Genomic DNA, 13087 nt, shown 5'->3' on the forward strand with positions numbered 1-13087 from the left:
TCTGGATCTTGGAAAAAAGCAGAGAAATCTAATTTCGGAGTCAAGATTTTTCTTAGAGTCATGAAAACACTATCAAGTTTTGTGAATTTTATTAAGAAAACAAAACCATTGGACATGATAAAAACCAAGCACTACTGATGGAATAAATAAGTCAAACCAAACCATAAATCTGTACAAGATCTAACGTGAAACAAAATGGTCCCATGAAAAAAAAACATACAAGATTTTATATCTCACAGCTTTTTTTTTCCTTACGCACAGTTTTGAGCAAACTATAATCAATCGGCTCGACCAGGTGAGAGCTACAACATGAGTGAGATTTTTTTTCTTAAACTGAGTGTACATAATGCTGTTTATAACTGTTAATGTCAATACAATAGCATTTTAAGTTCCAGCGCTGCTGGACTGGGAATGAGGTATATGCTAATCCATCCTCTTAACTGAGACTGTTTTCTTTTCTCTCCATCCATGTGAACGCTGATTTGATGAGATCTGATCAAGTCATTCTGTGTCACGTTCCACCTCTATAGCCCCTGTTGTGTCATGAAGTTGGTGGTTTGCGGTGATTCAATTGATTTCAATCCATATTCATGAGAAAATATTGATTAATCCAAGCACATCTTACATGTGTGAGGTTGTACATTAGAGGTCATAGGTCTGAATCCGTACAATAAAGTTCAAGTCTGCACAAAACCAAGGGCGTGTATGGATTCAGCCGACAGACAGCACCTTGAAGGAGGAGGAGAACCAAAGTCGGAGCTAAAAGACCGGAGCCTTGTGTATCGGGAGCTACAGGAACATTTGTGGGACATAGATAAGTAGTGATACACAGAACACGTACAGAAGACAATGTGAGTAAATGCATGTCGAGATGGTGGAGCAGAGGAGAAAACCAGTTTGAGACACTGGTCCGTTTCTACTTTAGAGGGGGGGAAAATACAACAACAACGTGTCACCTGAAGTAAACACAGACCAGTGACAAGGAATTCTGACTCGCCAGGTTTTTCTTCAAATGTTCAAATGTCCAGCAGAAACAAAACGACATTAACTTCTGGTTAGTGTTGAAGTTCCCGTCTCCAACTGTTCTGAAGAAACTGTTCAAACATGTCGTTGAATATGATTAGAATCAGGTGAATATTGAACAGAGTTATCTTAGCATGACGACTGGAAACAGAGGAACAGTTCGCCTCGTCCTGTCCAAAGGCAACAAAATCCACCAACGGTCTGTACAAAAAAACTTTTCCTCAGGAAGTCACCACATATAAAAACCTACTTCTTGTAAGAAAACGTGTCATTCATTTACTTGTGTGTGTGTCAACTTCCCAATTAGAGACGTTGAAGGACTGTTTTCACTGTTTGAGTCGAGCTAGCCGTTCCCAGCTGTTTCCAGTCTTTATGCTACGCTAACTTGAGCTAGGCGAACCACCTCCAGCTGCAGCTTTAGCATCAGTCTTGTTTTCCTCTGGGCAAGAAAACAAATGTCAAACTATTCCTTTAAATGAAATCGAACTGTTGAAGTGGACTAGAAATATTGGATACAGCTGATTAGCGATGATTATAAGGCATAAAAACAAAACATGGCACCAAGATTGTAATTCAAAACCTGTTTGACCTAAAACATATTTCATTGTAGCAACTCAAGGCACACACCTTCAGGACCTACGCTACCTATGCCTGTCACTACTTTTTCAAGAGTTTGTATCTTAACCAGTACCGTCGTCTTCCTCCACTACCAACCACAAGCTAACTTCTTGTATTTTAAAGAAAAAAAAAAAAAGAACACGTGAATGGAGAACCTTTCATGGATAGAGAAAAAAAGACATCCACTACAGCAGCAAATCTATCTGTGATCGATTGTGACATACCATAACAGTGCATTGACCCTCCTGAGAAAAAAACCCCTAAACATTTCCTAAACAAATATAGAACATTAATCTAACAGGAGGCGAATCGAGAGGACTGACATGACGTGGTCACCCCCCAGCCGCTGATCTGAGACCTGGTTAGCCTCTTGAGTTGTCCTGAGCTAAACCATTTAGCGGTGAAACATTTAAAAAGCGGCCTCAGAGCAGCGTCCGGGATCAACCTCGTCCCGATCTCAGATCCCCAGTGTTAACTCTTTTAGTCACAGATGCAGGTCATGGTCTGCGGTCTGGCCTGGCGGTGGCTGGACTGGGCTGACAGCGCTGCCCCTGGTCACGTAGGGGATTGCAGCCTGGGTTCAGAGCTTCTCTTGGCATTAGTGAAAAAGTGTGGAGAACTGGAAGGAAGCACGGAGGGGACCAGTGAATAGAGGTAATATCCATTCTCCCTCTGTGGCAGAGGAGTGTTAGGGCGAAGGGGACAAACTGGAGGGTGGAAGGGGGGGGGGACAGCCTTCAGGGTGGAAGGGAGAGGGGGAGGAAGAGAGATGTCCATTCTCCCTTTGGTGTTGATAGGTTTGGGTAGGGAAGGAGTGGTGGGGTGAGAAAGAGGAGAGGGAGGAGAGCCGACGTGTCCATTAGCCCTAAATTATCAGGAGTTAATGGAGGGAGGTACAGAGAGAGGGAGGGAGGGAGGGAGGGAGGAGGGGGAGAAATGACTCAGCCCCACACGTTTAACTCTCCTCAAAGTCCTGAGATGAGGACTCCACTTTGCTCTTCTTGGTGGGTGGGGTCTCCGCCTCTAGGTCCTACAACAAAAACAGACAACATAAAGTCATTTCCGATAGCACACACATCTTTTTTAAAAACAAGGACACAATGTCAAGTTTTATATTAACGAAAAAAAGATCTCTGAGCAATAATTCCTGATGATATAATTTAATGTTTACTGACTGACGCCAACATTACCGCCCGTAACAGCTAAGGGAAACATTCAGGACTTTTGTAATTATATCTAAATACCTTCCTAGACCGTTCTCAGGTACTTTTCATGACCTACAGACGGGGCTAGGCAATAAAACTATATCAATAATTATCGCAATATAGTTTTCATCAATAGCAAGATTACAAAAGTCCAATGTTATGGATATAATGCGTATGCATTGAGTAAGCGTAGTGATGAGGTATAACAGGTGCATCAGATTTGTAAAATGTTTTGCTGGATGTGATTTGTGTTTTGACTTTATTGTGTTTCATTTGATCTGTAAGAGCAGTTCACTTGTTTTCTGGTATTCATATGTGTTTCGGATCTGCTCTACATGACAAGATAACCTCTGGTTTGATGCCATGTAAATAAGAGTCTTCACTCAGCCTTTCCATGCTTCATTTAGTGAAGTGTAGTTCAAAATCTTTTTATGTGGAACAAACAAAGACCTTATAAAGGTCAGCAAACTGTGAAGGCTGATTGGTAATTCATATAAAGGAATCAAGGATTTAAGCCTGGTGGCTTTTGTACAGATTTATGTTGTATCATTAACATGATTAACACTTGAGTAAAGAAGCTGTGACAAAAGCGCTCCGAAGGCCAAGGTCCTACTGTGTCTGTGACTATAAATATCCACTCAACATTCACTGGCTTGAGGCCGCTTGTTGTAAGTGTAGCAGTGCAGTCAAATTGGAGCAGGATAAAAAAATAGACCTTTATTCTGTTAATTTGACGCTTTAACCGTTCAGACGAGCACTACACAGACTGAACTGATCTGTTGTCTCGTCCAGTTTAGGGAGGTGTTGGTACCTGAGTGGCTTTGCTGTCTGGAGAGTCCTTCTCCCCTGGGGACAGGCTGTCTCTCTTGGCACTTGGTGCTCTCTCTGAGGTCTCTGACGAAGGGACGGTCTTACCTGAAGATTGGAAAACAGCAACACATAAGAACAACATCTTTGTTTCACACAGAGGAGAACTCAACACTCAACGTTGTGGGTGATCTGCTGGAGTTTTGTGATGACACTGTGTGGGTGTGCAGGGCAAAGTCTGATGGAGTGTAATTGGATGAAACCAGCTGAGACATGACTGTATTCAAGCAAAAGACAGAAAGAGACCAATCAATGAGGAGACGGGATACAGTACAGAGTCTTATTCATTCATTTCTGTCTTCATCTACCTTTCCCCAGGACAAAAACCCTGAGCAGTACGTCTGGTAAGCTCGTCCTGCACTGGATTGATTGTACTAGTCACACATTCCTCTGATATTTAGCCTGCTTGAAATCTAGTCAAAGGAGGCGGTGAAACTTTTTTCGTTCACACATTGCAATCTGCCACTGCCGATCGAACGCCGATTTGGCTCAGTCAGCAAGTGGAAAATTGGGCTACAAATCATCATCCATCCATCCACCCATGCAGTTGGCATTAGGGTATCTGAGGATTCTGCTGAAAGTGCTTAACGTGCAAAATAAACTCGTACTTGAACAATTTATATTGGTTCAATGCACAACATGAAAAGACCCAGGAAGCATTTCAACGGTGAAAAAAGAAACCGAAACCACATTTTTAACTAGATGCCATCTGGGGTAGAAATATAACCCCAAAATGAGAATTTGAATGTCGTCATGTAAAACCACAGTCGAGCCTGAAAAGTGACTTTGTGACCGTCAGTCTAGCTGGATTAGGAGGAACCCTCAAGAATAAACAGAATTGTTACAAACAAAAGTATCTATGATTTTCTTTAAATGTAACTATCACATGTTGTAGAAATAAAGCGAGTTTGTTTGCATGTTAGCACCAATGATGGAGAAGGAATAAAAACTACTTAAGTATTATCATAAAAATGTACTTAGAGTCTTAAAATTAAAGGTATTCATAACTACTCAATGAGGTGAAGCTCATTTCAACAATTATTTATTTATTCCCATTATTCCCTCAGCCAAGGAAGTCATGTCTGTTTGTTTGTGGATTTGTTTGTTTGTTTTAAGCAAGATTACACAAACATTACAGGATGGATTACCATGAAACTTGGTGGAAGGCCAGGTATGGGTCTAAGGCCAAGTGAGTGATTTCGGACACCGCCTGTGTGTGTGTGTGTGTGTGTGTGTGTGTGTGTGTGTGTGTGTGTGTGTGTGTGTGTGCATGTTTGTGTGACTGTCTGACCCCTCTTGCTGTCCGGGCTCTGGTCAGTCTTGGTCTCGCTGTTCTCACGGTGAGACAAGGTGGTGGGCTCAGGGGCCGGGCTGGTGCTACAACTGTTCTCCTGTTTCACTGGGGATGAGTCAGCGATCGAGCTCTGGTTGCTGTTGTCGTCTGGCAAAGACAGAAAGATACGAGTCATTTCAGTTTCTCTCACTTTGAGGTGGTCCAACTTTCACCATAGACACAAAACACACTTAGACAAGGTTTTGCATTCCCTCAGTAAAATTTCACCGAGAGTAGAAAATGTTAATAAAGTTGCACGAGTACAAATGACTAAAACACAAATGCTACAGGAATTACAGTCAATACAGATGTGCTGGCAAATCATTATAATTCTAGAATAAGATACAACAAGATAAAAAAGATGTTAAACATATTTTGCAAAACCAATTAGCCCTGTTCTCTGTTGGTGTAAGAGTGGAGAAGGAGAACATTGCACACCAGCACTGAAAACAACAGATATTTTCTGTATTAGCTAAGTATATCATCTGAGCTGTGAATGAACCCCAATGTTGCACTGGGTCACATGTTCATTCATCCCCATCAACACACTCTCACACACACTGTAGTTCATTTAGAATCAGTCCCACACACACCGTCCTACTGGCCCAAATACTCACTAGAGCAACAAATGTGGATTGATCCGCCTCTGAAAATAGTCCCAGACAAATGCACTATTTACTTCTGTTTAGGTAACTTTTATTATAACCTACCCAGCCCAAAGGTTAGGGTTAGCTCAAGCTCAAACCATGTTTTTATATATATATTTGTGACTTGTTTATGAGGAACCAATTGGCTTCAGTCTGAGAGCCACAGGCAAGGAAGAGAAGTTGAAAAGGACACACACAAACACTACGTTGGTTTTGGTCTTTTCATGGGATTTGGTAACATCAAGAAAAATATAAAGTATCACCAGCCTTTTCCTTTGAGACTTTCAGTACCTACCATGCATGTCCATCATGCCTGGAGAGGAGCTGTTCTCTGGGGTCGTCAACTCGGAGCCGTATTTTTCATCTTTACCCTTTTTTTTATTCTTGCTCTTCTACAATGAGAGAACAAGCACAACATTCAAATGCATTAATTCTCCATTCAAAGTTAGTTAACGTACAATAATGTGATGTGATAACAAGCAACGATAAAAATGGTGGAACTTGAAAGTGTTATATAACTACAGAGAATGCATTACGAACTAAATTTGCCTTAAACCTTACAGCTTATTTAACCAATTTTACAAATCATATACATTTAGCCCTTAATTGTAAAATGTTAATTTATGCAGTCTGTAAATATTATGTATTTGACCTGTTTATTGACAGTGTGTGCTGTTTTTAATATACAATTTGTCCACCTTCTGTACACAATAGTCATTATGTCCATCTTTGCTTATGTTTGATTTTAGACAGGAATGATTATTTTCACTTAAATCGGCTCGTATATTAAACTTCGGGGAAATTGTGATAAATTCCCATTAAAATGTCCATTTCTAGAATTACAATTATCAAGACAGCAGTTCGCAAATCAAATATATTCAATTTCCAATTATATCATACAAAGAGAAGCAGCATTTCAACTTGAAAAATATCCTCAACAATTGATCAGATGAAAAAAGTTAAGGTTTCATTTTCCAACAATCAGTTCATTGGGTATTTGTTTCAGCTGTACTGGGTTAAGCTTTGGTTTATTATCATGCAACAGACATCATGTCCTTGAAACTCTATACGTACATTAAAAGCTACTGGAAATGGGAGTCAAATTAGTAGTATGTGTAACATACAATAAAAAAGCCTTTCTGGTAATATGTTAAAAGTGTGTTTTATGGTCACTGGGGAGGTTGAACTCACCTCATCTGATTTGGGCTCCGTCACAGGCACCCACTTGTAGATGCGAAGGGACGTGTCTCCGACAGTCACCCATTTCTTCTCCCTGTAGATGAGATTTAAAAAGAACACAAGATGAATGGAAGCCTCTGGGGGGGAAATACATTATAAGCCTGATACTTTGAAATCAAGATGCTTTTGAAGTAATGTAAATCACACCATGAATGTGTCCTCCTGCCACAAAGGTCTACAGTCATTCTATAAAACATTCCTGATGGGACTCTATAGTGATGAGTTTAAAAGTACTACAAGTACAATGAGGTTATTCTTGGGTTGCATGTAAAGATTGTTTTCATTCTCAGTTGATTTCACCACAACTTCATCTATTAGTTTTTGCCCCCAAAAAAAACTGAAGATATTCAATTTAAAATGAAGGAAAACAAACAAAAGCAGCAAATCTTCACATTTGTAAAGCATGAAAATATATTGATATAACTGCACTCTAAAATCACTACTGATGCCCACAGACTCTATATGTACATCAAGTACTTGAGAGAATAACTGTTGTGGTAATCAATGATGAAAATAAAACTAGTTAGTTAGAGCCCTGAATCAAAAGTCTATTCTAATTTCACAAAGATTAAGTTGACAGTCATATTTCATTTTGACTAATCAACATTTGGAATCCCGTAGAAAACAAAGAACATGAAATACTTGTGTCAGAGAAGAATGAACAGTGAATTATGGCACCTATACAAAGAAAATCATCAATACAACTTTCTAATTGAGCTGATTAATCATTTTTAACAACAGAAAATGATAATATGGTTTCATTAAATCAGTATAAGAGTTATGGTTAAGTCAATATTTACATTATTTATTAATCTGCAAATTATATTCTTGAGTGATCAAAGGATTATTAAGTCTACAAAATGCCAGAAAATAGAAAATGCCTACCATGACACCAATTGTTCCATCTTTGTCTGATTAAGTAAAAATATTCAGTTTACTATGACAGCAAACAGCAAATATGAACATCTGTGAAGACGGTCTCTGTATATTTGCATTAAGAATTACTAAAATTACTAATCAATTAGTAAAATAGCTGATATCGATGAATAATTGACCAAGGTCAATGTAAGGTAACTTTTCAGGTGGAAGCATATATACAGCAACAGAAAAATTGTTGTCTCTAACTTTAAAAAGTCAGAAAAAAAAACTAATCGCTTTAGCAATTACTAATTTTCATGTTTTCTACATTCACCTTATTTAAGTTATATGAATGTGTGCATTTTGTTTTAACATATCTAAATGTTTTACTTTCAGTTTACCATGACTGGAAACAAAGAAATAGGCAAATATGAACAGCCGTGAAGGAGGTTACAGTGAATTCTGGCATTTTCACTTAACACTTCTAGGGTCGACCAATTGATTAAGCGATAATGTTTCAGCAACAGACAACAAGATGTTGTCACAGACGTATAAAAGGTCAAGATAAACAACAACGAAGCCAATCTCCATGTGTTCTTTATCTGCTCTTAAGCATTTTTAAGTTTGATCATTTATTTAAATCAACTCGTACCAATGTGTGAATTTTCAGTAATATATTTAAATGTTCCATTTTGTCAGAACATTTGCTCAAATATTTTGTTAACTGTGACACAAAACAAAGAAAAACAAAGTAAATATTAACGTTTGTGAAGCTGGTATCTGGGATTCTGGTTGATTAGTAAAGAAGCTGCTGAATAATTGACGAATCAATTAGTAATCAATCAATTAGTCGACTATCTCAAAGTCACTGTAAAGTAAAAATGTTGCTGAGGGCAAACAATGCAACAGTAAAAGAAAACACATAGACACCAATTTATAAAAGGCCCCAACAGAAAAACAAATCCCCCCCAACGATGACATATGTAATTTCTACTACATCCACCTGAAGGCATCTCTAAGTTTGATCATTCATTTTATTTTTATAAACTTTTTTTTCACCGAAGACCAACTTCCACTGGTCCGAGGGCGTTAGATTGAAACACCTGATAAAAGAAAAATCACATAAACTCATCCACCGTGCGGGGCTTACACACGTTCATTTAAAAAAAAAAACAAGCCACCCTCCCAATGGCTACATGTGTATTTTTTAATGTTTATTAAAGCTCTTTGTTCTTGTGTTGAACGTGGAGTCACTGTACGTGTTCAGCCATGCACCACAGCCTACTTCCCTCTCCCCACCCCCACCGAGCCCCGCTCCGTGTCGGACCCACAGGGCGACTCCGAGCGCTTCCCTTTCAAACTCCGCACGGACTAAAGTGCTCCGGCTCCACAGCGCCGTCGTCGAATCGTGTCTCGGGCCACGCGTGTCCCGACGTTTCGCCGCTAAAAAAAAAAAAACCCGCGCCGCGCTTCGAGCTCCACAGCAATGGCTTCATGTGACTGCATCGAAATGGCTTCTGGGTTCAACCCTTGCCGTTGGAAAAAAAAAACGCCGGCTTCATGTCGGACCGAGCCGCCAGACGCCGGGGCGACGGGCGGCTGCTGCCCCGGTGCACCTGAGCTACACGAGCCGCGGATCCCGTTCACAAAAGCGTCCTTTAAATTTCCTCCACTTTCATCCCTCGCTCCGTCTCGCTGCTTCCCTCTCCTCCCCCAACGAGCCTTCTCTCGTTAGATAACCGAGCCTGCTTCTTTCCCTTTTGTCCTCTTACCATTTTCGTACTTTCTCAATAGCGGCCATGACCCGCTTGATGTCATCCTTCGCCCTGCTCCGGGTCTCAGCTCGCACCGACCTGCCCGACATTGCCGCGGTGGTTATAATATTTAGTAAAGCTCGCCGGCTGCTCAGACACAATGCAAACAGTGGAGCGCACACAGGAGCCAGTGCGCATGCGCCTACTGATAGAGCACGGCGAGGGGGGAGGAGGAGGAGGGGGGAGCACGGCTGCAGCTGCACTAGGGGCAGAGAGAGAGAGACACAGAGAGAAAGGGACAGACAGAAAGAGAGAGACACAGAGAGAAAGAGACAGACAGAAAGAGAGGAAGAGACAGACAGAAAGAGAGAGAGAGACCGAGAGAAAGAAAAGAGAGAGGAAGAGAGAGAAAGAGACAGACAGAAAGAGAGAGAGAGACAGAGAGAAAAGAGAGAGAGATGTCTCCTGCTGTGAAAGAGAGAGAGAGGAGGAGAACAAAGAACCTGGTGGAGAGTAAAGTACTAGACCGACAAAGTTATTCACTGTATAACTGCACCACATTAATATATATATATATATATATATATGATATATTGTCTCTGTATATAATATATTTTTCCTGTATATAATGTATTGTCTCTGTATATACTCTGTACATTGCTCAAATAAATGAATGGAACACTGAATCATCACAGTAAAACACCATGTCAGTTAAACTTCAGGGATCAATGTGTCCATTCAGGAAGCACAAGTGATGAATCAATGTCTCCTGCTCTGGTGCAGATGAAAGGGACAACAGGTGCAATGGAGGCAAAAGCAAGACAGCTCACAAAAAGTGTCTGTGGCCACAGACAGCTGTTCTCTCCTCATCCTTCCTGACTGAAGAATCAGTCAGGAAGGATGAGGCTGCACAGGTAGTCCAGCTCCTCCAGGATGACACATCCATATGTGCGGTGACAAGAAGGTTTGCTGTGTCTCCCAGCGCAGTCTCAAGAGCATGGAGGAGATACCAGGAGACCGTCCTTTACACAAGGAGAGCTGGACAGGGCCGTAGAAGGGCATCAACCCAGCAGCAGCACCGGTATCTGCTCCTTTGAGCGAGGAGGAACAGGAGGAGCTTTACAAAATGACCTCCAGCAGGCTACTGGTGTGCTTGTTTCTGACCAAACTATCAGAAACAGACTCCATGAGGGCGGCATGAGGGCCCGACGTCCTCCAGTAGGACCTGTGCTCACAGCCCAGCACCGTGCAGCTCGATTGACATTTGACATGAGCACATGTGACAGGCGTGAAAGAGTCTGGAGAAGCTGTGGTGAACGTTATGCTGCGTTTAACATCATCCAGCATGACCAGTTTGGTGGTGGGTCAGTGATGGTCTGGGGAGGCATATCCTTGGAGGGTTGCACAGACTTTCCCTGTCATAGCCATCAGTACCTTGACTGCTGTTAGGTACCAGGATGAAATCCTCACAGTGATTTTCAGACCTCATGCTGGTGCAGTGGGCCCCGGGTTCCTCTTGGTGCAGGATGATGCCAGGCCTCATGTGGCCAGAGTGGGCAGTTCCTGGATAAATCCAATTGAGCAACTATGGGACATTATGTATCGGTGCATCCGAAGCCGCCAAGTACCACCACAGACTGTCCAGGAGCTCACTGAGGCCCCGATCCAGGTCTGGGAGGATATCTCCCAGGACACCATCCGCCAACTCATCAGGAGCTTGCCCAGACGTTGTTGGGAGAGCATACAGACACGCGGAGGCCATACACACTACTGAGTCACATTATGAGTTGCCTTGATGAAATTTCCGCAAGTTGGATTAGCCTGTGATTTCAGTTTTTCATTTTGATTTTCGATATGGTTTTGAATCCAGCCCTCAGTGGGTTAATGATTTTGGTTTCCATTGAACGTTGTAATGTAATTTTGTTCCAAACAAATTATACATCAGTGATGATTTTCAACTTGAACAATTCTTTCATCAAGATCTGATGTGTGATTTAAGTGTGAGCTTAAAGGGATAGTTCACCCAGAAATGAAAATTCACTCATTATTTACTCACCACTATGACGATGGAGGGGTGGGTAAAGTGTTGTAGTCCACAAAACACTTTTGGAGTTTCAGGGGTAAACAGTGTTGCAGCCAAATCCAATACAATTGAAGTAAATTGTGACCCCATCTAAAAATGTAAAAAAACAACAGAAAAAGATGCCTCCATACTGCTCCTGTGTTGCCATCCAAGTGTCCGTAAGCCCCGACATTCATATCCCATTTGAAACGGCATCACTGACACCATGTTTTTGGCCTAAATCTCCTCTGTGATCCACACGCGACCACGCAGAGGACGATATCAGGACTGTGAAATTTGGTGCGGCTTGCCTGAATTTAAGGGGACTGTTGGGTGGAGGTATGTGCTCTACTGAGTGACACTGTAGTTTTAACCTGTATTTATTCTGTACTTGAGCTACTGATATACACAAATTCTCCCCATGGGGATTAATACAGGATTATCATATTTTATGTGTAATCTCAAAGGTACTTTACAGGGGGGAAAAAGGTATAAGAGAGAGAGCCAACAGTTCTCTCATTGAACAAACTGTTGGTGACAGGGAAGAGAAGTAAACTCCCCTCTAACAGGAAGGGGTGGGGGGGGCGTCTGCTTCAACCAGTTGGGTTCAGAAGAGAGAGAGAGAGAGAGAGAGAGAGAGAGAGAGAGAGAGAGAGAGAGAGAGAGAGAGAGAGAGAGAGCAGTTGTGTGACTGTTGTAAAGTATAGCACTATCAAACTGGTTAAAATAATACCAGTACACACAGGTATAATGATCTTATCAGTTAGAACACCATCAATGAATAAGTTATAACAATAGTAACAAGGACAAAGAAGTTGATAACATGCAGTAGTGTGATGTGGAAGTGCCCAGTGCATGATGGGAGTTCCCCCAGCACTCTAGATCTACAGCAGCAGAACTGAGGGATGGCTCAGGACTCACCTGAGCCAACACCAACTATGGGCTTTATTAATAAGGAACGTTTTAAGTCTAACCTTAAATGTAGAGATGGTTTCTGCCTCCTGAACCCAAACTGGATCTGGTTCTACAGGAGAGGAGCCTGGTAGCTGGAAGATTTGCCTCTCATTCTACTCTCAGAGTAGACCCCTCACCCCCCAGAGAGAGAGGTGGTCTGTTGGGCTGAGCTCTTTAAAAAGACACTATATGATTGACAACAAGATGTAGACAAGTACTATAGTCAGATAGATAGCCAGACTCCTCACCAAATCTGCCATTTTAGGTTTTCTTCATTGCAGCAATCATTCTGAATAGTTCCTAATTATTATTTCGGTTCAGTCTTCAATTGATTAAGCTTACGAGGTCCTTGTGAAATCTTTTTTGTCATTTACAACAAAGACATTTTAATAATACAAAGTTATCATATAGAGGAATGAAAATATAATTACAAAAACAGTAATAGTGTAGTGCCAACTTTTAAAAGCTAGGGGAACTTTGAAATAAATAAAACTGATTATGTGAGTCATTTTCAAAGCAAAATCTAA

General features: G+C 41.3%; 1 protein-coding gene across 1 annotated transcript; it reads right to left on the reverse strand.

The window, feature by feature from the left end:
• Positions 1 to 74: 74 nt before the first annotated feature.
• On the reverse strand, positions 75 to 9730 carry bcl7a (BAF chromatin remodeling complex subunit BCL7A). Its single transcript, XM_035184171.2, has 6 exons — positions 9563 to 9730; positions 6885 to 6966; positions 5989 to 6085; positions 5005 to 5154; positions 3658 to 3761; positions 75 to 2671 (listed from the first exon to the last, which is right to left on the reverse strand). The coding sequence occupies exons 1-6, from the start codon at positions 9652 to 9654 to the stop codon at positions 2597 to 2599; spliced, it is 600 nt and encodes a 199-aa protein (XP_035040062.1). The 5' UTR covers positions 9655 to 9730; the 3' UTR covers positions 75 to 2596.
• Positions 9731 to 13087: the final 3357 nt, after the last annotated feature.

Source organism: Hippoglossus stenolepis, chromosome 18, assembly GCF_022539355.2.
Source record: "Hippoglossus stenolepis isolate QCI-W04-F060 chromosome 18, HSTE1.2, whole genome shotgun sequence".
NCBI lineage: Eukaryota > Metazoa > Chordata > Actinopteri > Pleuronectiformes > Pleuronectidae > Hippoglossus > Hippoglossus stenolepis.

Bases quoted from the DNA above. Each gene is read 5' to 3' on its own strand.
- bcl7a (XM_035184171.2), bottom strand. From the start codon at position 9,654: ATGTCGGGCAGGTCGGTGCGAGCTGAGACCCGGAGCAGGGCGAAGGAT. The intron at 6,086-6,884 runs GTGAGTTCAACC...CTCTCATTGTAG, and splicing joins CGGAGCCCAAATCAGATGAG to AAGAGCAAGAATAAAAAAAA. The intron at 2,672-3,657 runs GTACCAACACCT...TTTTTGTTGTAG, and splicing joins CAGACAGCAAAGCCACTCAG to GACCTAGAGGCGGAGACCCC.